General features: G+C 40.3%; 1 protein-coding gene across 1 annotated transcript in view; it reads left to right on the top strand.

The window, feature by feature from the left end:
* Positions 1 to 27,051, top strand: part of DYNC1LI1 (dynein cytoplasmic 1 light intermediate chain 1) — a 52,908-nt gene extending 25,857 nt beyond the window's left edge. The window contains exons 3-13 of the mRNA XM_061395748.1: positions 9,120 to 9,236; positions 9,958 to 10,188; positions 12,246 to 12,415; positions 14,569 to 14,662; positions 17,246 to 17,381; positions 18,093 to 18,204; positions 20,129 to 20,188; positions 20,313 to 20,357; positions 21,027 to 21,147; positions 23,263 to 23,418; positions 26,112 to 27,051. Coding sequence (XP_061251732.1) covers positions 9,120 to 9,236; positions 9,958 to 10,188; positions 12,246 to 12,415; positions 14,569 to 14,662; positions 17,246 to 17,381; positions 18,093 to 18,204; positions 20,129 to 20,188; positions 20,313 to 20,357; positions 21,027 to 21,147; positions 23,263 to 23,418; positions 26,112 to 26,224 — 1,355 coding nt within the window. The 3' untranslated portion in view covers positions 26,225 to 27,051. The remainder of the gene's footprint in view (positions 1 to 9,119; positions 9,237 to 9,957; positions 10,189 to 12,245; positions 12,416 to 14,568; positions 14,663 to 17,245; positions 17,382 to 18,092; positions 18,205 to 20,128; positions 20,189 to 20,312; positions 20,358 to 21,026; positions 21,148 to 23,262; positions 23,419 to 26,111) is intronic.
* The last annotated feature ends 19 nt before the right edge of the window (positions 27,052 to 27,070 follow it).

The raw sequence follows: 27,070 nt of genomic DNA, 5'->3' as shown, positions 1-27,070 counted from the left end.
TTTCCCTCTGCTGCTGCTAAGTCACTTCAGTTGCGTCTGACCCTGTGCGACCCCACAGACGGCAGCCCACCAGGCTCCCCTGTCCCTGGGATTCTCCAGGCAAGAACACTGGAGTGGGTTGCCATTTCCTTCTCCAGTGCGTGAAAGTGAAAAGTGAAAGTGAAGTCAACTCAGTCGTGTCCGACTCTTAGTGACCCCATGGACTGCAGCCTACCAGGCTCCTCCGTCCATGGGTGTTTCCAGGCTACTCCACTCGAGTACTGGAGTGGGGTGCCATTGCCTTCTCCTTATTTCCCTCTAAGTGCTATTAACTAGAATCCCTTTCAGGGTCTTAAGAGAGTGAGTGGCCTGATTGTTTTGGGAAGATTACTCAGCTGTAGGATGTGGAATGGGTTAGAGTGTGGTATGACTTGGTGAATGTTCACTTTTGAGTGGTAGGTTTATATAGTGAGAGAAGAGAGCTGGGAGGTGGCTGTGGGTTAAGACAGAGAAAAAGCAGTCTGGCATGGGATGTGATTAGAAAATGGGTATAAGCCTAGAACAAGACTGACTGTTTGCTAATGGCTCAGTTGAGCTTTCTGGAAATACTAGGGAACAAATGAGGATTTGTTTACAATGTGCCTTTATTGCTCTTTTTAGGAAATCTGTTTTCAGTTGTCCACATTTGTCATCAAGACAGATCATATCAGAGTTCATTTAGGTGTTGTTTTTTTTAAACAAAAGGGACAGCAGCAGAAAATGATCATTATAATTGAGGCTTAAGATTTATTTTAAAATGTATAAAATATCAATATTTACTTATTCAGCCAACTGTTTAACTTCTAAATGTCATTAATGTTGATGAGGGGAGAAATTTTGTTCCTGAAAAGATTTTATTTCAGCAAGCAAAGTGCATCCTCAAACATCCTGAGAATCTTCTCTCTTAGATTTAGAGTATTCTTGTTTTTAAAGGTTCTTTTTGTTGTCCTGGGCCTTCGTAGCTGTGAGAGGGCTTTCTCCCGTGGTGGCGGGCGGGGGCTGTTCTCTGGTGGAGGTGCTCGTCGTGGTGGTGGTTCTTGTAGAGCCTGGGCTCTGGGTGCTCGGGCTTTAGCATTTGTGGCACGCAGGCTCAGTTCTCGTGACCCCCGCGTTGGCAGGTGGACTCCTAAGTACCACCCCGCCAGGGAAGTCCCAGGAGCACACTTGTGAGAAGGTTGACTTGCCTTCTCTGGGGGGCTGGGACGGCTGTCACTATGCCCCACAGTGTCTGTGGGTGTGCCCTGGCCTGTTCCCTCATGTAAGTGGAGAGAGTGTCATTGGAGTTCCTTATAGCCTGTGTGTGTTTATTTAATGTTCCTTATTCTCATTGTGAACGTTTGTAATTTGTTACCAGAAATGAGAAATTTCAGAATCCAGGGTGGGGCCGTGGGGGGGAAATCTCTACTATATTTATCATATTACATTTATTTGACAGTATACTCTTTTTCAAATTTAATGTTGTAAAATTTTTCATAAAATGGATCCCCAAGGTCTAAAATTCCAGGAGAGAAGAAATTACCAGTATAGTAAAACAAACGTCATTCGTGGTCCTTAGAGTAGAATCAGGAGAGGGGGAACAGAACCACCCATCACTCAAAGGCAGTTGAGAGAGAGGAATGCTTAAATTGCCTTTCTTCTGAAAGTAAATGGCCCCTGAAACAGGAATACTTTATTATTTTGTCGTAAGACAGAAATAATAAGCAGTATGTTTGTTTTCTGAAGATTTAGTGTGTGTGTGTGTCTGTGTGTGTGTGTGTGTGTGTAGTATATTGGAAAGTGGACACTTAAAATATCTTATTTGGCTGCACTGGGTCTTAGTTGTGATGCTTGGAATCTTTAGTTACGGCATGTGAGCTCTTGGTTGCAGTATGTGGGATCTGGTTCCCAACCAAGGATGGAACGCAGGTCCCCTGTATTGGGAGCGCAGAGTCGTAACCACTGGACCACCAGGGAAGTCCCAAGGAAAGAGGGTGTTTTGGAGTTCAAGTTTTTTTATCACTTCAGATCCTGACCTTGTCATTTCCTAACTATTTGAGACTTTGGATAAGACATTTTAACAGTTCTGAATCCTAGTATCCTCAAATGGGAGGTAATCATCATGCTCCCAGAGATGTGGTTATATTGGAATTAGACTGTTGGTTAAATGCATATGATGGATGTGAGAGATGGACCATAATGTGAGTGGAGCCCTGAAGAATTGATGCTGTTGAACTGTGGTGTTGGAGAAGACTCTTGAGAGTCCCTTGGACTACAAGGAGATCAAACCAGTCCATCCTAAAGGAAATCAATACTGAATATTCATTGGAAGGACTGATGCTGAAGCTGAAACTCCAGTACTTTGGCCACCTGATGCGAAGAACTGACTCATTGGAAGAGACCCTGATGCTGGGAGGGATTGGGGGCAGGAGGAGAAGGGGACGACAGAGGATGAGATGGCTGGATGACATCACATCATCTCTGAGTGAACTCCGGGAGTGGGTGAAGGACAGGGAGGCCTGGCGTGCTGCGGTCCACGGGTTGCAGAGAGTCGGACACGACTGATGACTGGACTGACCGAGCTGCGTGAGATCGGCCATCGGTGTTTGCTGCCACTGCTGCTTCCATAGAGATGGGAGCAGCAGTTATGATGGTCCTGACTGCTCAGAGTGTGGGTGAACAAAGGTGGATGACAGTCTTAATTTTTCTTACGTAGAAACATGGTGATGAACTTGAAATTTCATCCTTTTTCTATCCTAACTTCTGAGGCTTTTGCATTTCAAAGCCATTAATACACAATAAATAGTAATACATGGGCTTCCCTGGTAGCTCAGCTGGTAATGAATCTGCCTACAGCGTGGGAGACTGACGTTTGATCCCTGGGTTGGCAAGATCCCCTGAAGAAGGGGAGAGCTCTCCACTCCAATATTCTGGCCTGGAGAATTCCACGGATTGTATAGGCCGTCGGGTCGCAAAAGAGTTAGACACGACTGAGGTACTTTCACTGTCAATACATAATAAAGTTTAAAAACCCTCTGTACCTGGTTAAGGGGACAAAATTTGTATCTTTCACTCAGGGGTTTGTGAAAGTTGTATTACTATTTTGCCACATTTTTTCTTGTTTGTGACAATTTATCAGTGGCTGCTTTGTAGGCGGCTTAGGAATATACCTTCCATTGTGAAGAGTTAGTAAGCACCGGGATGTAGCAGTCATCAGCACACAAAAATGCCTGGTCCTCCGGAGTTTTGGGTGATAGAGTGACTAAGCAAAAAAAACAGACAAACCTATGTTCTGTTAGTAAGTTCAGTGGAGAAAAATAAAACACACAGCAGGAGTGTTGGGAGGTTGTGACTTATTTTTTTCTCTAAGCTTGTGAGTTTAAATACAGTGGTTACGAACAATTTACCTGAGGACATGATATTTGAGGGAGGTTGGGAGGAAGCTTAGGTAACAAACGTAACATAAATTTCTGAAGAGAGTATGTTCTAAATGGGAGGGAACAGTGGATCAAAGCCTTGAGGTTGGAATGTTACATGAATAATTAGGTGGCAAGATAACAGTACTGCTTTTATGCATATTGCCCCGTGAGTTATTCATGGGACCTCTAAATGGGTTTGAACAATAAGTGGTTGAGCAGCTGAGACTGGAAGGAAATCTGAGAGTCACTAGATTATAGGTGGTACTGAAGTCTTGTGTGGAGATTCTGTTGGAATTGTGTGTAGAGTGAGGAGAGCAGGGGTCTGAGGAAGGAACCCTGGGGAACACAAACATTGGGTGGTTTGGAAACCTTCCAGGAAGATGTAGGGCCGACCACTGAAGGCAGGTGGGAGCACAGCAGAGGGTGGGGCAAGGGACAGGCTTCTCTGCCTTCTGTGTCTCCTTTCCCTCTCTGCCAACTCCCAGCAGTGCAGCCTTTGAGTCCAGCTGCCACCCCCGCCTCCACCCCTGACCGTAATACGCTAGTTCAGGCCTGCCTCTTGCTGCTGCTGCTGCTGCTGCTGCCGAGTCGCATCAGTCGTGACTCTGCCTCTCGCCAGCATTCCACTAATAGTCTAGTATGGTTAAATCCCCTACGTATGAACAAGTTCTGTTCTGAGAGCTCGTTTATAAGTTCAGTTTGTTCCTAAGTCCAACAGAGTTAGCCTAGGTACCCAACTAACAAAATTGTCTATAGAGTACTGCGCTGTAACAGGTTTATAATACTTTTCACACAAACTATATGTATGGAAAAAATAAACACAAAAAATAAAACGTTAAATCTTATAGTACAGTACCTTGCCTGCAGTGCAGGAGACCCAGGTTCAATCCCTGGGTTGGGAAGATGCCCTGGAGAAGGAAATAGCACCCCACTCCAGTATTCTTGCCTGGAAAAATCCCATGGACAGAGGAGCCTGGCAGGCTACAGTCCATGGGGTCGAAGAGAGTCGGACACGACCGAGCGACTAATCCTTGCCACCTTGTACAGTAGTGCAGTGCAGCAGCTGGCACGCAGGGTCTGGCATTGAGTGAGGAGGCAATAAGAGTTACTGACTGGAGGAGGGAAAGGACGTGGGAGATGGTAGGTAGACCTGAAGGATGTTAGCGACGGGAGACAGAGCAAGCTGCAGTTTCACTCATGCCTGATGTTGATGGAAGGCACACTCACGTTTTTGAAAGTTTGCAACTTGCAGGTTTGTATGTAGGGGGCTTACTGTATCTAGTCTTCTTACTCTCAAACTTACCTTTTCAGTCACCCTGCCACGCTTTTGCGATAGCAGTCTTTCTAAAATGCCTAAATACCACCAGGGACTCTTCAGGATAACGTCTATCTCAGACTGGTGTAGGATGCCCTTCATAATCTTGCATTCCCTCTTTGTGCTCACTTTCTGGCCCCTTTCTTCCTCACATCCTACATTTCTTGCATTCAAATTATCTGTCTTTTCTAGAAGGACACTTCTTTGCCTCCAGGTTCTAGATGTGTTTCCCTACTTCTTGGAGAGAGTAACTCAGTATGGTTCATGAACACTACAAGGTTTGACTGAAATATTACCTTCTCTTCAAAACCCTTTTTGACTTCCAGGCAAAACCAGAGTCTTCCTTTGGTCTGGCTTCCTGGTTGTTGCCCATCTCTGCTGTAGTCCTGATGACAGCATCTTGAACTCCTCTTCTGCTTGTTTTCCCCTCTCCAGTTTATGAGCTCGTAGGACAGCATCTTTGACCGTGGATCTCTGTATTTCTAGTGCTTGGCTTTAGTGTAGTAAATGTCTATGCAGCGGTTCTCAAAGTGTGGTCCTTGGACCAGCAGCATCAGCAACACTGGGAGCTTGTTAGAAATGCAGATGTGTGGGCCCCACCCCAGGCTTACTGAACCAGGAAGCCAGGAGGCGAGGCCCAGCAGTGTGTTTTAACAAGCCCCCCAGGGGAGTCTGATGCATTTTTGAGAATCATTAATCCAGTGAAGTGAATGATGGTAAACAAACTCTGATCTCACAAAAGTGAGGGAGAGCCCTTCCACTTGTCTACAGACCTCAGAAAAAGGAAACAGCCATGCTATATTGATGGCTGCAAGAACTTAGAATCGTAAGCCTATGTCCTTATGATTGACAGTATATATATGTGTGTGTGTGTGTGTTTTTAATTCATTTATTTGACTTCTCCGCACGGCATGTGGAATCTCAGTACCCTGACCAGGGATTGAACCTGTGCCCCCTGTATCGGAAGTGCAGTCTTAACCACTAGTTGTTGCTGTTCGCTGGCTAAGTCGTGTCTGACTCTTTGCAACCCCATGAACTGCAGCATTCCAAGCTCCTCTGTCCTCCTCTGTCTCCCAGAGCTTGCTCAGACTCCTGTCTGTTGAGTCGGTGATGCCATCCAACCATCTCATCCTCTGTCGTCCCCTTCTCCTTTTGCCTTCAATCTTTCCCAGCATCAGGGTCTTTTCCACTGAGTCGATTCTTGGTATCTTCACTGTCCTCTTAACCACTAGACTGCTAGGGAAAATCCCACAATTGATAATATTTGTTGATATGTCAGGGGAGTGTGTAATTTCCTTGGTTCTGTCTCACTGCACCAAAAATGTGAAATGGCTGACTGGTGTTACGGCTCGGTTACAGCTCAGTTTTATTTGGTAAGCAAAGGAACATACATCCTTGAGGTGTGAGGCGGGCCGACCCAAAAGAAGAGAGGGGCTCAGTTTGGCTCCTCTGTTTATATGTTCCTTCTTCTCACCCGAGCCTGCTGTGTGTAAAATGGGCTAGCCAGGAGGGCTGTTTGTTCCACCCGAGGTCTCACTCTGGTCCTCGGATTTTCTTTCGTTCATTTTCTTGGGCTTTTCCTTTCTTTGTCTTTTAGCCACCACCATTTTGGAGTCAGTTTTCCTATTCTAACTACCTAACAGTGTCATGAATTTGGAGTTCTGACCTGATACTACTTACAAGCCTTTACAGTTAGATAAACTAAAAGGAGACAGAAACTTACAGCTTAAGGAAACACTCGTCATCTCACCGTAGATGACCAAATTATCAGTGATTGTTTCTAACTGATGTTGCTGTGGTTTTATTCTTTTTTTATTCAGAAATGTTTATATAGAAAATATATATCTGAAACGTTTAAAAAAAGTTGAAACTAACTCAAGTTTTTTGACTCTTCTAAACATACCCTTTCACTTTCTAACATCTAAAATGGAAATTAAAGAGATATGCTAAATCCTGGGTCACATTAAGTGAAGTTTTACCTGACTACTTACTGCCTGTTTTTATGTACTTTGAAAATATAGTGCCTGATGACTTGTATCTACTATTATAGTGCCGCACAGAATAGTCTCACAGCCTTAAAAATCCTCTGATCTTGCCAAGGACCCTCTTTAAAAGCAAGTTTTCCTAGATATCACTATGATTTAGACTGTTTTATGTCTGTTGCTCATGCCCACTTAGTTGACTAGATATAAATTCTTAAGTTTTGTTTTATAGTTCTTGAACTACAGAAGCAAATTATATAGAGACTTCCCTGGCGGTCCAGTGGTTAAGACTACACTTTCAGTGCAGAGGGTGTGGGTTTGATCCCTGATGGGATAAAATCCCACGTGCTGCACGATGCAAACAAACAAAAAAAATTATAAAGTAAATGCCATAAGAACTGTAAAACTGATAACATTCAAATTAGTAATCAGTATAACAAATGATGTTTTGCTGAAATTAAATAAGTTTAATAGTAAACTGAAGTCTGTGTTTTCATTTTCACTGGTTGAATTTGTGATTTCTATTTTAAGTGTGATTATCACAGAATGCATGTCATTATCATAGTTATTACTGTTTTCAACCCAGTTTGTTATTTTGATGGACTCTTTATTTTGTTGTTTTGTCTGCACCACGTGGCTTGTGGGATCTTAGTTCCCTGACCAGGGATTGAATCCAGCTTCAGGAGGGAAGCACTGAGTCCTAAACAGTGGACCACCAGCAAATTCCCTTGGTGGATCTTTAATAGTTTACTGCAAAAATAGTGCTGAAAAATAAGTACTCTTTTTAATGACAAGTTCTTTATTGCTTAGTTAAGGCTACACTTACTGGTCTCCTGAAAATAGTTTTCTTCCATGCATCTATTTAAATACAGGTTTTTTCCCCAAGCACCTGTTTAAATACTGGCTTCCCTGGTGGCTCAGCAGTAAAGAATCCACTTGAAATGCAGGAGACACAGGTTCGGTTCCTGCGTGGGGAAGATGCCCTAGAGTAGGAAATGGCAACTCACTCCAGTATTCTTGCCTGGAAAATCCTATGGACAGAGGAGCCTGGCGGGCTACAGTCCACGGGGTCCCAAAGAGTGGGACACGACTGAAGCAACTGAACAATAGCAAAGGCTGCACTTACTGCTGTGAAGTGTTGAGAAATGGTTTAAAACCAATAGGAGCAGTGCGATTGAGAACAGCATTGACTTCCCTGGGACACTTTGTTGTGAGTTTGGCTTGCCCCTGTGGCCACTCTCTGCTCTGTTCTGTCTGTGTCCCTTGGCCTTAGCTTGGCACCAGTAGAATGGTAAACACCAGTGCACAGGTGGCTACTGCAGTTTCTTGACAGCTTTGACAGTTAAAGATAGCTAGAAAATCCAGGATATATATATATAGTTTCTTAAATGCTCAACATGAAAGTTAAAAATAATTTTGAAATTCTCAGAGAACTCATGAATCTGTAGAAATAAGTCCTTAGATCCAAGAAACTCACTTTTATTAAGTACTAATAACATGATATTGCCAATAACAAAAGAAGTCCATGAAATAGTAACATGTAGTATTTAAAGAAAGTGTAAGTAAAGTTGCTCAGTTGTGTCCAACCATGCAATTTTCCAGGCAAGTGTCCTGGAGTGGGTTGCCATTTCCTTTTCCAGGGGATCTTCCTGACCCAGGGATCAAACCTGGCTCTCCCACACTGCAGGCAGACACTTTACCATCTGAGCCACCAGGGAAGCCCCAATATTAAAAAAAAAAGCTTTTTAAAAAAACCTCCCACCAAACCATCAAATAGCTGGCCTAGTTTTAAGCTTCTGAAATTTGTGCCAGGTTTAAGTCACATGATTTCTTGCTATTAATATTTTTTAAGCCTACAGTTTTTGTCTATTCTACATTCTCTCTACCCTTGTTCTTACTCAACTCACTACCCCTAAGTTACTCACCCCTCTCCTTTGCTACGTATTTCTTATGGCTTCCTTATTTGGGTGAGGTCAGTCACAGGTCCCTGCCCTGGTCAGTTTTTACCTATGACCCTTCCTTCATGAGTGGCCCTTGGGTGTGTGCACATGATGCCAGCTGGACCAACTAAAAGTCTTTACCTGAGAGTCTTCAGACTGGAAAATGACAGAGAGAATCTTTTATTCCTTGTAGCTTGAATGAGGATGGTGTAAAAGTTGAGCTTCTTAAAAGATAGCCACAGAGGAGATCATTCGTAATAGAAGAAATAGAGGCTTAACAAGAGGAGTGGAGATAATGGAGAGAGAATCATGGAGGTGAAGTCTGCATCTTCTCATGTACAGTTACCTACTCATCTGGCAAATTACCCTCTTGGTTGAAGCTAGTTCCAATTGGGTTTTTCACTCAGCACACTAGAAAGCATCCTTAAATAGTCCATATTATAATTTTAAAGATCTGTCCTTTTTACAGGTGAAGATGGGGCTGGAAAAACAAGCTTAATAAGAAAAATTCAGGGAATAGAGGAGTACAAGAAAGGAAGAGGATTGGAATATCTGTATTTAAATGTTCATGATGAAGACAGGGACGGTGAGTGTCGTTCACTTGTAATTAATTTTCCTGGTGTCTTTCTTCAAGTTGCGCTGCTGTCCATATGAATATTGGTCTTTGACTTTGCTTAGTGTCATTTATTTTACCAGGATTCGTACTATCTCATGCCAGTCAGTGAATAGTTTAGGGTTTGGGATTGGGATTCATATGGTGGTATTTTTAAACATCTTAAGGTATTGGTATGTGAACTTCAGCTTTCTCGCTGACCTTGAAGAATCTCAGTTTTTAAGTTCCATTTCTCTCCTGTTTAGTGAAATAAGAGTGTTTTGTGAATATTTTGCCCTCGTTTTTCTGTCTTCTCATTTTTTGACAAGAAAATGTCATATACTTCCCAGCTTTTTTCATCTGATCAGCCATTTTTGTCTTCTGTAGATCACTTGCTTTCTCATTTTTGTATATAATATCTTGAATATGCATGGCTCTATCTTCTGATGGTAAGAATAGAAACAAGTGATTCAGTCTGTGGTTTGGGATTGAGAAGTTCGAAGTAGAGGATGCTCATTTTCTGTGTTGGCAGTTAAATCATTTTCTTGAATATTCATTAGGAATATACTGAATTGGTAGACGTCACCTAAGTAGTTGAACCTTGCCAAAGGAAACCTCTCCTGTGGAGCTGCCCTAGAATACCAAGTAGTATTGTGAGTTGGATGATGAGATGACTTTATCTTGTTGCCGTGGTAACCTTCTTTGTCTTTTGCAGATCAAACAAGATGCAATGTATGGATCTTGGATGGAGACCCATATCACAAAGGCCTCCTTAAATTTTCACTGGATGCCATTTCTCTGAAGGACACTCTAGTTATGCTGGTTGTTGACATGTCAAAGCCTTGGACTGCTTTGGATTCTTTACAGAAATGGGCAAGTGTTGTTAGAGAACATATTGACAAATTGAAAATTCCTCCTGAAGAAATGAAAGAAATGGAACAAAAGTGTGAGTAGTCTAGACAATACAGATTTCGAAGACAAAATTTCCTAGTTGACTTTCATAATTGTTAGGAATTTTTGAGTTTGAAAAAGATTTGATGATGGAAACATAATGTGAGTACTGCCTTTGAAATTCAGTTTGGATGACGTGCTAAGTTTTAATATAGCTTTACACTGGAAGCATACGCATAATGGCAGACTCTTCTGAAGAGATGCCCTTTCTTGTTTGCCAAAAGGCTGTATGTGTTCATTTGGAGAGCGGTATTTCAGGATAAAAAATTCTGAATCTTTCTACAGCTGCTCATTTTCAGTAGTTTAGTTTCTTGATAAGTGGGGCAATCTTATTAACCTTGTCAAAATGAAGTATGTCCATAAGGATGTTAACACTATAACATAAAGATGTGAAGCTGGTTTTATGGTTTATGAAGTACATAATGTATTTTGTATGTGCCCATGTAAGTTGGAAATTTTCATGGAAATTATGAAAATAATATGGGTTGTTTCTGACAAGTTGTAAGCCAGTCGTCACAATTCTTTATTTCACTGAGAGCTCTTCATATGTTGGTGTTGCACTTCGTTTAAGGAAATATACAGATGGCATGCTGCTGTTCTTTGCTGTCGTTAGCTGATAACTTTTAGGGGAAATTTGACAGCTGACTGAAATTTATGTGCATGGAAACAGTAGAAACGTAAGAGAATGTATGTCCTAAATCATTAAAAAAGATATCTAACTGCTTTTAATCTATAACTTTCTTTTCTTTTTGGCCATTGCCTATGGAGCTTTTTCCTGCCTCTCTAAGTTTCTGCCATAAGGTGGTTCTCAGTCTGTGGTCCCACGACCGGCAACAGTACAGCTGGGAGTTTGTTAGAAATACATATTCTCAGGCCCTGCTGTAGACTGCTGAGTGAGAAACTTCTGGTGCGTGCTCAAATTTGAGAACCACTGTGAGGTTTCAGCCTCCTATTTGAAGGGCAGTAGAGGTGTGCATGGGCTTCCCGGGTAGCTCAGCGGTAAAGAATTCACCTGTGATGCAGAAGATACCACGGATTTGATCCCTGGGTCGGGAGGATCCTCTGGGGGAGGGCATGGTAACCCACTCCAGTATTCTTGCCTGGGAGAATCCCGGTGGATGGAGGAGCCTGTCAGGCTGCAGTCCATGGGGTTGCACAGAGTCGGACCTGACTGAAGCAACTGAGCGCACATGTGCAAAGGTGTGCCCGCGCCCCTGTGTCCTGCAGGGGCCGCGGCCAGCTGTCCAGGGCACCCTCTTCCCGACCCCATGTCGGTTAGGAGAGTTTTCCTCCTCCGTGATTCTGTATAATATTCCCTCATGCACTTATTATCCTGTGCTGTCGTTTTGCCTTTAAACATGAAAATCAGTCCTGTAGAAATCCCTGTGTGTATCTGTCATTGGTTCCTTAAGAATTCTTTGATGAGGAATTACTAAATCAGAGTATACTTTGTTAAGGCCCTTGGTATATTCACAGTAGCTTTTTTTTAAGTGAAGGTTTTGATAGTTTTGCAGATGAGTTCTAAAAATTTATCAGTTTTGGTAATACCTCATTAGTTCTTATGGGAGTGATAGAATAAATACGGCTCAAGATTGGACCTAGATAAAAAGACCTGAATAAAATGTTTAGAGAGAAGTTACTATTAGAAAGTCATCTGGAACCGTCTTTTAAATTGTGGACCCCCCCAACACACGTTTATCTTTTCCTTTATCTGTCAAGTGCCCTTTGTGAGTTAGAGAGGAAGAGGGACAAAGCTCGGTTGTGACTTGCCCACAGTAATTTGCCCAGATGAGCCAGGCCTGCATTGAACCCCGCTCTTTGGAACCACTCAGCGTTTGTTCTGCCTCCTGATAATTAATGTGGGTCTAGCATCCAGTGTTTATGTACTGTCTTTGAAACAGATTTCTCAAACCCTTTTTGTTGCTTATAAGACCAAGTATGAACTCTAGTGAAAAAAAAAAATACATGTCTAGATTATGGCAGAAAAGCTACCTACTGAAATGAAAAGCTGTTTCTAAACTATGTATTAAATTACCTTCCTTTGATTTGCAGTGGTGAGAGATTTTCAAGAATATGTAGAACCAGGAGAAGATTTCCCAGCTTCCCCTCAGAGAAGAAGTACCGCATCACAGGAAGACAGAGATGACAGCGTGCTCTTGCCTCTGGGTGCGGACACGCTTACACAGAACTTGGGCGTCCCAGTACTAGTGGTGTGCACAAAGGTCAGTCTGCTTCCTGTAGGTTCTGCTACTGATGTTGGCCCGGGATGAACAGCTGTTTATTTTCTAGGCTCCTTGTGGAGTTGACGCATTAGTTTTTCTAGGTAACTTCCAGACTAGAAATAATAGTTAAAAATATTGAATGCTGTTCACATGTTCACCTTGTGATCTAAATCGTAGTTTCCTTTGAAAGAAAGTGTTACTTCAGATGTTCTATTGTGATTGAATTTCATTTTCCTAATTCTGATTAGAGTTCAAATTATCAGTTTAGTAGAAAGAATTATAGGTAAGATGATGATTATCAAGTTTGTAAAATATTTTCCTGCATCGAGTTATATATGCCGATATTTTGATATATTAGGAGATTTTGTATGTAGAATGGACTTGATTTTAAAGACTTATCAGTGCTCGTTATGTAAAGTTGATATGCATCTATCAAAAGCCTTTTATTAAAGAGATTCTGGTAGGGTTGCTATTATAAAAATTCTGTTAATTTCATTCTGTCACTGTATATATACACTTTATAATAAAATCAGATTTCCTTTAAAAAATAATTTATACTTCATCTTCTACCTATTTGGTCTTAAGTAGTGTGTTTTTACTTTAGTAAGCCACGAACTAGTTAAGAAAATGATAGAACATATAAACGCTTTTGCTATCTAAAATTATTATCAAAAAAGTAATGTGAAATTTGTGCATATAATTGAAAGAGGGTATGGAATTCATCTTTCGGATAAAAATGATAAATTTTAAAATATTTAATTTTTGAAGAGTTTAAAGTAAAACTTATCAATAACAAAGGAATGGGGGTACGATTTAAAATAATTAAGTCAAAATTTGTTGCCTGCTTTTCAGATGGTAATTCTGGTGGAGTTGGAAGTGTTGCTCGTACCTTTTCTGTAAACCTGTGCCTAAGCTCTCCCAGTAGAGTCCTTTCGCGTATGGCTTGTTTTGATTTTGTTTGGCAAACAGCTGCTTATCGGCAGCTATTTTCCTGTTTTTACACTGCAGATTGCCTCATAAAAGATCTTATTTTCTAATGAAAAAAATGTTGAGTTTAAAAGGGACCTGAATCAGTATCAGATGAGTCATAGACTCATAAAATTTTCAAGCCAGAAGAGATCATTTATAGTATTTCATAGAATCTAAGGCACCATCAGTTCTACTTGAGTTTAAGAGGTTTTTACAATATGTGGATGTGGGAGAATGTGTGTCTCAAATTAGATGGGTTACTCAGCTCATTTTACAGACCCTGGACATTGAGGTTCAGCCTGTTACTTGCCACATCCTCATAGTTCAGTTAAAAATATCTTTAGTAAACTGTCATGTTTTGCCAAGTGACATTATAGTAATTATATGTATCTTTAATAATTTGAAATGCTCTCAGTTCTATAGAACGGACAAATATGCCACATTTTATATGCTGTTTATAAAGGAAACCGTTCTATGATAAACATATGCATGACAAAAAATGACAGATTGGACCCCAAATTAATACTTGTTCATTTTTAGATTTCATAAGCTTCCAATTCAGAAGTTTTGGTGACGTTACTTGGATGTCATGTTTGGAACATGCTTTAATTTTTTTCCTAACATTTTTTTGTTGCAAGTAGAAATCAGATTTGTTTCTTTGATTGAACTGGTGACATTTCAGAAATACCCTGTAATTTCTCTTTTCTGTTGTTGGTAAAATTGAAGTGAGAGTGAATAAAAGCACCAGAAAAGTAATGAAGGTCAGTTTAGAGTTGTCAGATAATCAGAGGAACAAAGGGGAAATGGTGTGTGGTACAGACTCCCTGGAGATACGGAGTGTTTTAGAGAACTTGTTCTAGAATGTAAGTCATTGAGTTAACAAGTATAACCGCCGTTTATAAGCTTGTCCTGTTACTCTTCCTTTATGTACCAAAACTTTCTCTTTGGTGTTCTTATCACCAAAGAGATCAGTATATCATAGAAGTCAGTACTTCTTTAAGTAATGAAAGCATTCATTAGTCTCAAGACTCTGACTAAAAGTCTCTAGACAGATAGGAGTAATTGATACTCTAGGTCCATATCAGAGTTGTAGTTTTGTGATATTCTCCCACCCAAAATTGAATTTAAATCATTATATTATTAAAATTAATATTGTTCTTTTTAAAATTATTTTAACTCATTAGTGTGATGCCATTAGTGTGTTGGAGAAAGAACATGACTACAGAGATGAGCATTTTGATTTTATTCAGTCACATATCCGGAAGTTTTGTTTACAGTGTATCCTTTTAATACATTGGTTGGTGCAGTATTTCTAAGCTAAGTTGAGGAGTAAATTGATGAACTTAGAAATTCCATAAACTTTTATCTTCCTACCTCTGGTTAGAAATTTCATTTTAATTCCCAAGTGTCTTGGTATTTTGAGATACAAAAGCAAGTACTGAAATATGTAACTTTGATTTGATGTGTTTAAAGTACTATGATTAAGAAAAATAATTCTCAGACTTATGCAGAAAATTCTAACAAGTTAGCATTGTAAATATTCTCATTTAAAACTGGTGTTCATTACTTGGGGGTGGGTGGTAGGGCAAGATCAGTGTTTGGGTTTGTGTGTTCTTATTTTTAATATGTTTGGTATGTTAATCATCTCCAGAGTATGCATTCATCTCCATTGCATAGTCTGATGCAATGGTTTTAAATGGTTTTTAAATCTGGCTCTGCCCATCTAAGAGTTAATTGAATTGGAACATTCAAAAGGAAGGCTGGAGAAATCTGTGCTAAATTCTGAAAAAGCTTTCTGGGTTAATTTTGATGATCACAAGGTTAGAAAATCAGTCATAGGAATCTTGTGTAGTCTAGGTTGCAAGGATTAGATGAGCCAATGAATATACAGCTAAGCAAAGGATAAAATGAATCAGTGAGTGAATGCTTTTAGAATTTCCTGTTGAAAACTTCAGATGGCTTGAGAACACTGAAGGAGAAGTGTGCTCACTCGCCCCTCCTGGATCAGATTTGGTGCAGTTGCATTCTCGAACCAAAGCTTGTGGGTCTGAAAAGTGACTAAATGCTAGGTATTAGGACTAGATAGGAAGAGTAAGTGACAGACACGTGCTTAGAGTGTCCGAAGGTTTTCATCGTCATTAGTGCACGTTGACCATGCGGAGAAAGCCTGGCCGAATAGTGAATAAGATCACTTGACCCTGGGAGCCTCCCTTTCCCCCTTTTCCTTCAGGACTTTGTCCTCTGCTGCCCTTTCTCTTCTCATGCTACATAACGGTTAGTTGGGTTGAATTAAAGGGCGTTCGTCTGCCAAAGAAAACAAAAAGTGGGAGTAATTGAAGTCAGGTGTTTATGGCCTTTTTAATTATCTTTGCAGATTAGAAAATTTGAGAACAAGCACTCTCTTTAAATGGTTATTTAAAACTACACTTGAAAATGTATATAGAGAGATGTAATCAGGAAGAAGATTGTCCAGTAAAATAATTACAGGCCTGTAGTAAAGCCGGCTGATTTTAAAAGAATACAAAACATATCACTTCAGGAGAGTGAGTGGTGTGCGTGTGTGTGTCTGTGTGAGTGAGTGAACTGAAGTGAAAAGTGAAGTTGCTTAGTCATGTCTGACTCTTTGTGACCCCAAGGACTGTGAGCTGCCAGCCTCCTCCGTCCATGGGATTTTCCAGGCAATAATACTGGAGAGGGTTGCCATTTGCTTCTCCAGGGGATTTTCCTGACCCAGGGATTGAACCCCGGTCTCCTGCATTGCAGGCAGACGCTTTACTGTCCGAGCTACCAGGGAGTGAGGGCAACAATTCAAAATCATGTTTCCTTTAAAATTAAAAGATGTTTCATTATAATGCAAATTTTCCAGCTGTATAAATCTTCCAAATTATCATAAATTGGTTCTCATTGTGAGAAAGATGGTTGATAAGTTCACACAGTTAAGCTTTTACTTAAGATTGTGAAGTTTGTTTCTACCAAATTAAGTATTACCACAAGTTAAGTATATTTAGCAAAACTACTTCAAGGTTCTCAAGCTTTGGTTCGTGTCCTAGAAAATACAAATATCCCGGTTCAGAGGTTACAGCAGTCTCATCACTTCCTCCTGGCCTGAGTCACCATTTCTCTTGGGACCCAGCATCAAGTACTAGCAGATCCCCCTGAGCAGTGGTCAGATTTCTGTTAGCCACTCCCACCACATCATCTACCGGTAGTCACATGGCCCCTTTTTCTACAGGTGTCTCTTGATCTTTTGGTCCACCAGGTCATGTGGATAAAGGTCACAGTTAGAATCTGTTCCTTACTGCGTGTTCATGTAGGCTTGTGTTATATCACATTTTGGTCACAGTTGCTGTGGATTGTTCCTGAAAGCTCCTTGATGTTTCTTGATGGTTCATCTTCTCTGTTCAGTGGCTTTCCTGAGCTTTCTCCCCAAAGTCCTGATTCCTGAGACTAGTAAAAACTATAAGACATGCTAGTGCCGACTACCTTTGTTGAAAAGGCAAGACAGTTGTTTTGATAAATAATATCCCTCCTTCATGAAGTTTAAGAAGGTAAAAAGCAAAAACAAATCTTGTCTTCATGTGTTGTAAATACAGAGGTAGTGGACCCAGTTAATTACCTTTACTTTCTTGGCTAACGAGATTTTTGCCCTCCTGAGTTAAATCAATTATGTAGAGATTGTTTCATTTGAATTTAACGTGTGTGAAATACTTTATGATTTTGAAATTCTTGATTACCATGTAATTATATCCATGGAAATTATTTTTGAAACTAATATGCTGTAAATGTTAAGCTGAGAACACAGACTTTTACAGTACCTCTTCATGGAGTTTGTCCAAAAATTTCTTTAACGGTATAATTCAGATGGTGCAGCACTTATATACGCTTCAGTAAAAGAAAATAAAAATATAGATTTAGTATATAAGTACATCGTCCAGAAACTCTATGGATTTCCTTATAAGATTCCTGCTGTTGTTGTGGAAAAAGATGCAGTATTTATGTAAGTATGCTTTTTTAAATTTTTTTGGCTGTGCCATGCAGCACATGGGATCTTAGTTCCCCAACCAAGGGTCGAACCCTTGCCCCCTGCATTGGAAGTGCTCAGTCTTAACCACTGGACCACCAGGAAGGTCCTACTGTACTCCTAAGTATATTGTTCTGTCATATACTGTTGCTGCAGTTTGATGCTGTATCATTTTCGGTTTTGAAGTGAGACTAGTAAACTTTTCCATGATGAGTTGGTGAGAATCTGTTCCTAGATTATTTTATTTATAACATGCTTTGATCTATTATTGTTGCCTTTTAGATTTACTACTGGCCTGAGCCTTTTTGAAAGGCTGCTATTATAGCTAACCTATGTATTGGGTGCATGTATCAGTCAGTGTATCTGTTCTTTAATTGATTAACGGTATGTAAAGGACCCAATGTATAATAACCTAGATATGGTTTGAAAAGTTACCTGAATAAATTGGGAGGTAACACTAATGATTAGTTCCTCTCAAAAAACCTGTAATGTCAGTTCTAGAATCAAGAAAGTTAATAAATTTAAGTAGAAATTAGTAAACTTTAAGTTGAGTATTGTAATAGATTAATTTTCTATAATTGGTCAAATTTAACTTCATAAAAACTGTTCTCCTTAATCTGATCATGGATGGAATGAAAGAATGACTGTATAAATGGTTGAGAATTTATCATCTGTGTTTCTTTTTAGTCCAGCAGGGTGGGATAATGATAAGAAAATAGGAATATTACATGAAAACTTTCAAACGTTAAAAGCAGAAGATAATTTTGAAGACATCATAACTAAACCACCTGTCCGAAAGGTAAATTTTAGTGTATAGTCTTAATAGTCTTTTAAATTGAGGGGGAAGCCCGTAATTTTAAGATTGTAGGTAGAAAGGTAAGGGGTTTCATTTCTATCAAGTTGTGAACTTTACAACCTGGGGCTCAATCAAAGCCAAGAACACCTTGGTGGAAAAATTGTATTCGCTTTTGGCTCTTGAGACAGATCTCGCATCTTCTTCATGGTCATGAGTTGTTCACACGAGCCCAGCAGGTCCAGGGGCTGCCAGGCTCCATTTTATTCTGTATTGTTGCATGTCATTCTTAAAGATTTTTAAATCTGATTCTGGATGATACTCTGCTTTCATATGTCTTGATTTCGCTAAGGATGGTGTTTTATGGTTAGATAGTATAGACACTAATGAAAAGCTGTATAAAGTTGAGTGTTCGCATTTAGTAAGTTCTCACTGACTTTTAATTTGAACATGCTTCAGGAAAAAGTAATGTTGATTCAGCATATAATAAGGTTCTTAATTAAAAGTCCAAACATTTACAGAGCAGTTAGAAATAAGAAACAGCATCAAATGAAAACTCAGTTGGTGTGTTATTCAGTTTGAATGTCTATTAAAAGAAATGCACACTTTAAAAACAATTTTTTCCCATTCTCTCTTTTACCAGCGAAATTGTGCTTCAAATTGTTTTTTATTCATTCCACAAATATTTATTGAGCTGTCGTTTAGGCATTAGGTGCTAAACAGGACCATGAGGTAGTGAATCTGTAGATGCCATCACTCAGGTGGTGATCTGTGCTCTGGAAAGGAAGCCCAGTCAGGGAGGGAGAGTGCGTGGGTGGGAGGTTACAGTCGGGAATGGGGAGGGCAGGTCTGATGAGAGGGGAGGATATGGAGGCACGGGAAGAGAACGTGCACGCGCCCTGAGGCAGGAGTGTGTAAGGCGGCTGGAGGGGCTGGGAAAGAGCCCCCGGGAGGGCCAGAGCAGAGGGAAGAAAGGCAGAGTGAGGGTCTTGCAGAGCCTCAGCATTAGGCTGCAGGCAGGACTCTGGATTTCATGCTCAGTGGGGTGGAAAGTGACGGGCAGGCAAGCTGCAGTGGAGCTGGGATCCAGCCTGCCTTAACCTTTCCAAAGGATCGCCCTGGCTGCTGGTTGACAAACAAGACACGGCCTGCCTTGCACAGAAACAAGAGGAGCAGGAGGCATTGGCAGCACCCCCCCCCCCCCCCGCCTTTATTTTCTAATTATTCAGCAGATGGAAGAGATACTATATTTTTATTTCAGGAAACAAGGAGCAAGTTGCTCTTCTCTCAGCTGGGATATTATTGGCCCTTTTAAAACACCTAACTGTTGTTTTGTTGTTGTTGTTTAGTCGCCAAGTTTTGTCTGACTCTTTTGCAACCCCATGGGCTGCTCACCAGACTCCCCTGTCCGTGGGACTCTCCAGGCAAGCATACTGAAGTGGGTTGCCATTCCGTTATCCAGGGGGTCTTCCTGACCCAGGGATTGAACCTGTGTCTCCTGCATTATATTCTTTACCACTGAGTTGTACAGATTTTATAAGCATGTATAAATCTTATAAGAGTCTGTATGCGTGTGGCTCTTGGATTGTGCTGTCCAGTGCAGTAGGAACTAGTTACATATGGCTCTTAAGTGTAAATTAAGTACAACTAAATGAGAAATTCAGTTCCTCAGTCATGCTAGCCGTTATTGCAGCTCCTCAGTAGCCACTGGCTGGCAGGTTGGACAGCACAGATATGGACATTTATATTAGTGCAGATCAGCATTGGACGGCTCTGCTGAAGGGCCCTGGGGAGGGCAGTCCACCCATGTATATGTGATACAGGTAATATTCATATTCTTAGTGTTTTTAAAAAATTGTGCTAATCTAGACAGTGAGTTATGACTGACTTTAGCATAATGACCTGTTCATTTATGCATTGCTCATTTCAGTTTGTGCATGAGAAAGAAATTATGGCAGAAGATGACCAAGTGTTTCTTATGAAGCTACAGGTATGAAATTACATCAGAAGCAGACTTAGTATGGTTAATGGTTAAACAGTTCTTGTACACATTTTCTTTAAAAACAGCAATACATGACTGAATGTCTAACCTAGACTTTTTGTGTGTTTTCCAGTCCCTTTTAGCAAAGCAACCACCAACTGCAGCTGGAAGGCCTGTGGTCAGTATTACAGATCCTGACTAAATGATTAAAATGCAGTGCATATTGTTTTAGTTCTTAGTTTCTTTAATTGTATTTCTGTCTCTTATGGGTGTACTTGGATATAAAGTTGAATTAAGAATTCCCCTGGAATTTGTGAGATTTTAAAAGATAAACTTTGATTCCCTTTTAGAATATTGAAATCATAGAGATCTATTTTGTACCGTTTGCCCTGTATCCGTTACTAGGCTGAACCATTTTTGTATGTTGTTTTATAAATGCTCACAACAGCCAGATGAGGCAAGTCCTATCCTTATCCCCATTTTGCAGGTGGTGAAATGGAGGCTTTCTAGGACATCATGGCTTGTCTGAGATTAAGTTGGTGGGATAGGATGCAAGTCCAGATTGGAGTCTGGATCTGACTCCCACGCTTCTTTTCATAACCATGCTTCATTATTTTGTGTGTTTCCCTTTTTTCCATTGAAGGGAAAATTAATATGCTAAAATGTGAGGGGTCCCTGGTATTCTAAGAATGAGGACACGGTTGCTAAACACTTTTGTCCAGGGCTTGCAGCATAAAGGGACAGTAGAAGAGATGGGGAGCAGTTGTAGAGGACTTGTTTATGTGATAATTTTTGTGAAGTTGAGCTTTCAGGGTTTTATACATGTGGCTTTCACCTTTTTACTTAGGACGCCTCACCAAGAGTCCCAGGAGGCTCCCCTCGAACACCAAACAGATCTGTGTCATCCAACGTTGCTAGCGTATCACCCATCCCTGCTGGGTCAAAAAAGATCGATCCAAACATGAAAGGTACATTTCTCTCTTTTTAAGAGTAAACAACACAATGTATTTCACAACAGAAATCTACCCAGTGTCATCCCACCTCTTGCCTTAGCTATTTTCTTTTTTATGCGGTAGTGTCTTGTCTTTGTGTATCTATAGAGATAGAAACTCAGAGTGAAGCAGACTGTGAAACATCTTACAGTGTAGTTTTAACATACACTCTATGGTGTGCACTTTATAAAAGCTTTGTGTTACATTTACTCACGCTGGATCATCGAAAAAGCAAGAGAGTTCCAGAAAAATATCTATTTCTGCTTTATTGACTATGCCAAAGCCTTTGACTGTGTGGATCACAATAAACTGTGGAAAATTCTGAAAGAGATGGGAATACCAGACCACCTGACCTGCCTCTTGAGAAACCTGTATGCAGGTCAGGAAGCAACAGTTAGAACTGGACATGGAACAACAGACTGGTTCCAAATAGGAAAAGGAGTACATCAAGGCTGTATATTGTCACCCTGCTTATTTAACTTATATGCAGAGTACATCATGAGAAACGCTGGGCTGGAGGAAGCACAAGCTGGAATCAAGATTACCAGGAGAAATATCAATAACCTCAGATATGCAGATGATACCACCCTTATGGCAGAAAGTGAAGAAGAACTAAAGAGCCTCTTGATGAAAGTGCATGAGGAGAGTGAAAAAGTTGGCTTAAAGCTCAACATTCAGAAAACGAAGATCATGGCATCTGGTCCCATCATTTCATGGCAAAAGATGGGGAGAGTGGCTGACTTTATTTTTTTGGGCTCCAAAATCACTGCAGGTGGTGATTGCAGCCATGAAATTAAAAGATACTTACTCCTTGAAAAGAAAGCTATGACCAACTTAGCATATTTAAAAAGCAGAGACATTACTTTGTCCACAAAGGTCTGTCTAGACAAGGCTATGGTTTTTCCAGTGGTCATGTATGGATGTGAGGGTTGGATTATAAAGAAAGCTGAGTGCCGAAGAATTGTTGCTTTTGAACTGTGGTGCTGGAGAAGACTCTTGAGAGTCCCCTGGATTGCAAGGAGATCTAACCAGTCAATCCTAAAGGAGATAAGTCCTGGGTGTTAATTGGTAGGACTGATTTTGAAGCTGCAACTCTAATACTTTGGCCACCTGATGCGAAGAGCTGACTTGTTTGAAAAGACCCTGATGCTGGGAAAGATCGAAGGCAGGAGGAGAAGGGGACGACAGAGGATGAGATGGTTGGATGGCATCACCGACTTAATGGACGTGGGTTTGGGTGGACTCCGGGAGTTGGTGACGGACAGGGAGGCCTGGCGTGCTGTGGTTCATGAGGTCGCAAAGAGTCGGACACGACTGAGCGACTGAACTATACCTATAGGTCATTGGAAAAATTCATGTTTTACTTGAAATGGATTATTTGCAGTTAACAAGCAGAACAAAACTGTATGCATTATAGTTATTTCTATAGGAATGATTGCCCTATGTGGGTGGGTGAGACTTCCTGTCTTTTTATGCCCTTTCCTGATGTTTCTCAGTTGTTCAGGTTACCTGTCATCAACATGGAGCCTTGCAGTTTGCCTAAACCTAATCAGCATTCTGTAAATATTAACTAATAAGAGCTCCCACCGCCCCTAGTATTTCCTTCCTGTTTGTATTTTTCTTCTGTGAATTGCTTATTTGTCCATTAATCTCTTAGAGCTTCTACTGATTTTCATATCAGATTGGACAGCTTTGTGTAATACTTGAAGCAACTATTTTTATTTTTGAAGAACCCCTTTCAAAGGGGATATATATTCACGAGTAGCATCTGTTTTAAATGCTTTTGGCTTTTAAAAAATAACACTCTACCCTCTTTCAGCAATGAACCCAGCACAGCAAAAAAGAAATAAAATGTAAAGAAAAAAATAACACTCTTAAGTTTTTAATAATTATCTTGCATTCTTAACACTTACTCATATTTTGTTTTATATATGATTGATTAGAGAAGTTACCCAGCCTCAAAAGATTAAAGTTGGCCTGGATGTGGAACATCTGTGTGTGATTCATTTTCTGTGTATCAATACTATAATAATTTACAGAAAAGTTGAATGCTTTGAGTACGTTTTTTATCCTTTTTTTTTTTTTTAATAGCTGGAGCTACAAGTGAAGGTGTCCTGGCAAATTTCTTTAACAGTTTGCTGAGTAAAAAGACTGGCTCCCCAGGAGGCCCTGGTGTTGGTGGTGGTAGCCCTGGAGGTGGGGCTGCAGGCGGAGGCGGCGGTTTACCACCGTCTGCCAAAAAGTCAGGTACTTACTGGACCTTCCCTTTCTTAACAGCTGTATTGCACATTTAAAGTGTGCATTTCAGTGTTTTAATGTATTTACAGACTTACACAAACCATTTTGTTTTTGTTATTTAGTTGCTCAGTCACGCCTGATTCTTAGATACCCATGGACTGTAGCCCACCAGGCTCCTCTGTCCATGGGCTTCTCTGGGCAAGAATATTGGAGTGGGTTGCCATTCCCTTTTCCAGGGGATCTTCCCAACCCAGGGATCGAACCCATTTCTCCTGCACTGGCAGGTGGATTCTTCTACACTGCTGAGCCACCAGGGAATCCACGCACAACATTACCATAATCTAATTTTAGAACAGTTTCATCTCCTTAAAAACGTGCGCATCAAAAAGAAGGAATTTGAGACAGTTCTAGTGAGAGGGTTAAACCTAGAGCCTAATAATAGAGTGCAGAAAGTCAGAAAAAACCAATACACTATTAGCGCATATATATGGAATCTAGAATAAAGTGACACTGAGGAACGTACTTGCAGAGAAGGAAAAGAGATGCAGAGCATGGACCTGTGTACACAGTGGGGGAGGGAGGGAGTAGGACAAATGGAGGAAGCAGCCGTGCATATACACTGGCAATATATATACACTACCAGGTCGGAGGGATCCTGGGGAGAAGCTGCTGGGAGCACAGGGAGCCCAGTCTGGTGCCCTGTGATGGCCTGGAAGGATGGGATGGGGGAGGAGAGGGAGGTAAGGGAGGGAGGGGATGGATGTATAATTATGGACGATTTGAGTTGTTGTATCAGAAACCAACACAACATTGTAAAAAATTTTTTTAAAAATTAAAAAATCCAACCTATTAGCAGTTACCCTTCCGTCCCCTGCAGTCCTTGTAGGCAGTGATTTGCTTGCTTTCTCTTCGTATTTGCCTGTCTGGAGATTTCATAGAAATGGCAGTCATAGAGTATATGCCTACTTAAAGTAGTGTTTTTGAGTTTCATCCATGTTGTAGCATATCTATCAACATTTTTTTACTGTTGAAAAAAATCCCATTGTGTGGGTCTGCACACATCTTTTATTTATCCATTCTTCAGTTGACACGCACATGTTTCCATTTCTCTTGGGTACGTATCTAGGTGTGGCATTGGTGGGTCATGTAGCACCTCTGTGTTTAAAGTTTCCAAAACGCTGCACCACTTTACATTCCCACCAGCAGTTTGAGGACCTTAGTTTCTCCACATCCTTTCCAACAGGTGTTATTGTGGGCTTTTGTTGTTTTTTCTTTTGGTTTTGCTTATCCAAGTCCAGAATGTCTCTTTGTTAGAGACATTTTTGCGTGTATGTCTGTATTTTAGAGTGAAATATAATTGATGAACAGTACTATATTTCAAGTATAAAACCTAGTGATTTGATTTTTTGTTTTGGCCACAGCGCACAGCATGTGGGATCTTAGTTCCCCGTCAAGGGATCAAACCCGTGCCCTGTGCAGTGGAGGCTCAGAGTCCTGACCACTGGACTGCCCGGGAGGTCCTGATTTGATACTTTTATACATTACAAAATGGTCACCACTTGTCCATCTTTTTGGTTAGAGACATCATTTCAGCTGTGAAGTTGTATCTCATTGTGGTTTTGATTTGAATTGCTCTGATAGCTAATGATTTTGAAAATTTTTTCACGTGTTTAATAACCATTTTTATCTATTCTTTGGTGAAATGTCTATTCAAATTCGTTTCCCATTTAAAATGGGGTTGCTTTCTTTTTATTATTGAGGTCTAAGTGTTTTTTATATATTCTGTTTATTGGGCATTTTTCGAATGTAGAATTTCAAGTATTGTCTTCCCTACATAAAAGACAGAATTTGCAAGTATTCTTGTGTCGCTCGTCCCTTCACTTTGTTACGAGTGTCCTATGAAACACAGAATTTTAAAATTTTGATGAAGTGTTTTTTCCTTTTGTTGTTTGTATAAGTGCTCTTCAGACTTTAACCTATTCTCCTTTTTTAATCACACCTTCTTGCCACCCTTTTCTCAAGTACCTGCTGCTACTGTTTTTAATCTTATAGATTTCTGAGTATAAATTGAATTAGTTTCTGGCTTCTGTCACCCTCAGTGTAGAAAAGATGACCTGTCTCAGGACTGCTAATTTAATTACCACTCACTCATCTTTCCAGATTACAAAATTTTGTTGGCTATTTTCTAGCTGTTTTCTGGCTATTTTCTAATGTTTGTTCTGTGCCTTCTTATTTTAAAAAAAAAAAAACCTTTATGAGTTGAAATGGTAGGTGCTAGTTTTACTTCTGTTTGGTAACAGACCCTGCAGTTTAACATGAGGGACTGTAAGGACTTCCCTGGCAGTCCAGTGGTTTAGACTCTCTGCTTCTGCTGTCGGGGGTGTGAGTTGGATCCCTGGTCAGGGAACTAAGATCCCACATGCCATGTGACCCCCCCAAAAATTAAAAAAAAAAATGAAAATGAGGGAATTTATGTTTCAATTAGGACGTTTATGTATACATATATGTGCTTTAGATAAAGTTTTAGATATATATGTGTAAAGTTTTAGATACATATATGTGTTTTAGAAAAATATATGTTTACATATATGTTTGTTATACGTGTGTTAAGTGAAACCATTGGCAGTTGTTAAATGAAGATGCACTGGTGTCAGAGATCCCTTGCCTTATGTCTAAATCGTAGCCTCTTTCCTTCACTGTAGGCCAGAAGCCTGTCCTGTCAGATGTTCATGCGGAGCTGGACAGAATCGCACGGAAACCAGTGACGGTCTCCACTACCACACCTACATCTCCTGCAGAAGGAGAAGCTTCTTGAAGATACCAAATAAAGCCATTTATTCATTTTCTGGGATAATGTAAACTTGCCTCTGCCTTCTCCTTCAGAAGTGGAATTAGGGAGCTGGAGTGCTTTTTCAGATGGACTAAATTTATGTCCTCCTTTTGTGTGTGTGGTTGCCCATTTTTTAATAAAAGGGAACTATACAGAAAAAATTATTCTACACTATGTAGGATTGCTATTTGCATCGCCACTTTGCGTAAGAAAGTAATTTTGGATTTTGAAAAGCTCAAATTTATAGATCTGAAATACAGCCATGGGATCATATTCTGAAGGCTACTTAAAACATCTAGGAGGGTTTGGGAAGGGCAGAAAAATAATGCTTTGGGCATTTGACTGACTTGGAAGTCCAAGCTTATTTTAGTTAAGACTGTTAAGAAATCTTTTAAAGAATTATGTATTAGTTTTGCTGGAAAAGAGGAGATGATCAGTTGTCAGATTTTCCACCCCACCGTAACTATACCACCACACATGGAATGTGCTGAGAAGCCTGTCAGGTAGCGTTGGATACACTAGTCACTGTCTTAATCCATGGTCCTATACGTTATCAAAATGTGATTTAGAAACATTGGTCAAGATTTGTTTCTTTAACTGAGAAGAAAAAGAAAGCACACTGCCTGAATGGATAAAAGAAAAATGCAGAGGTTAAAATGTAAAGAGGTGTAACAGTCTGGATTTGTCTCTATCTATATATATATATATATTCACCCATATATATATATATATATATGACTCTGCCTTAATATACCCCTTTTTTGTTTGTGACTTTCAACTGTAATCAGTTAATAAAGTATTTATTCTCTGCATTCAGGTTCAGATAACTTG

This window comes from Bos javanicus, chromosome 22 (genome assembly GCF_032452875.1).
Source record: "Bos javanicus breed banteng chromosome 22, ARS-OSU_banteng_1.0, whole genome shotgun sequence".
Taxonomy (NCBI): Eukaryota; Metazoa; Chordata; class Mammalia; order Artiodactyla; family Bovidae; genus Bos; species Bos javanicus.
Note: the sequence above shows the minus strand (reverse complement) of the source record. Positions and strands in the feature narration are given on the sequence as shown.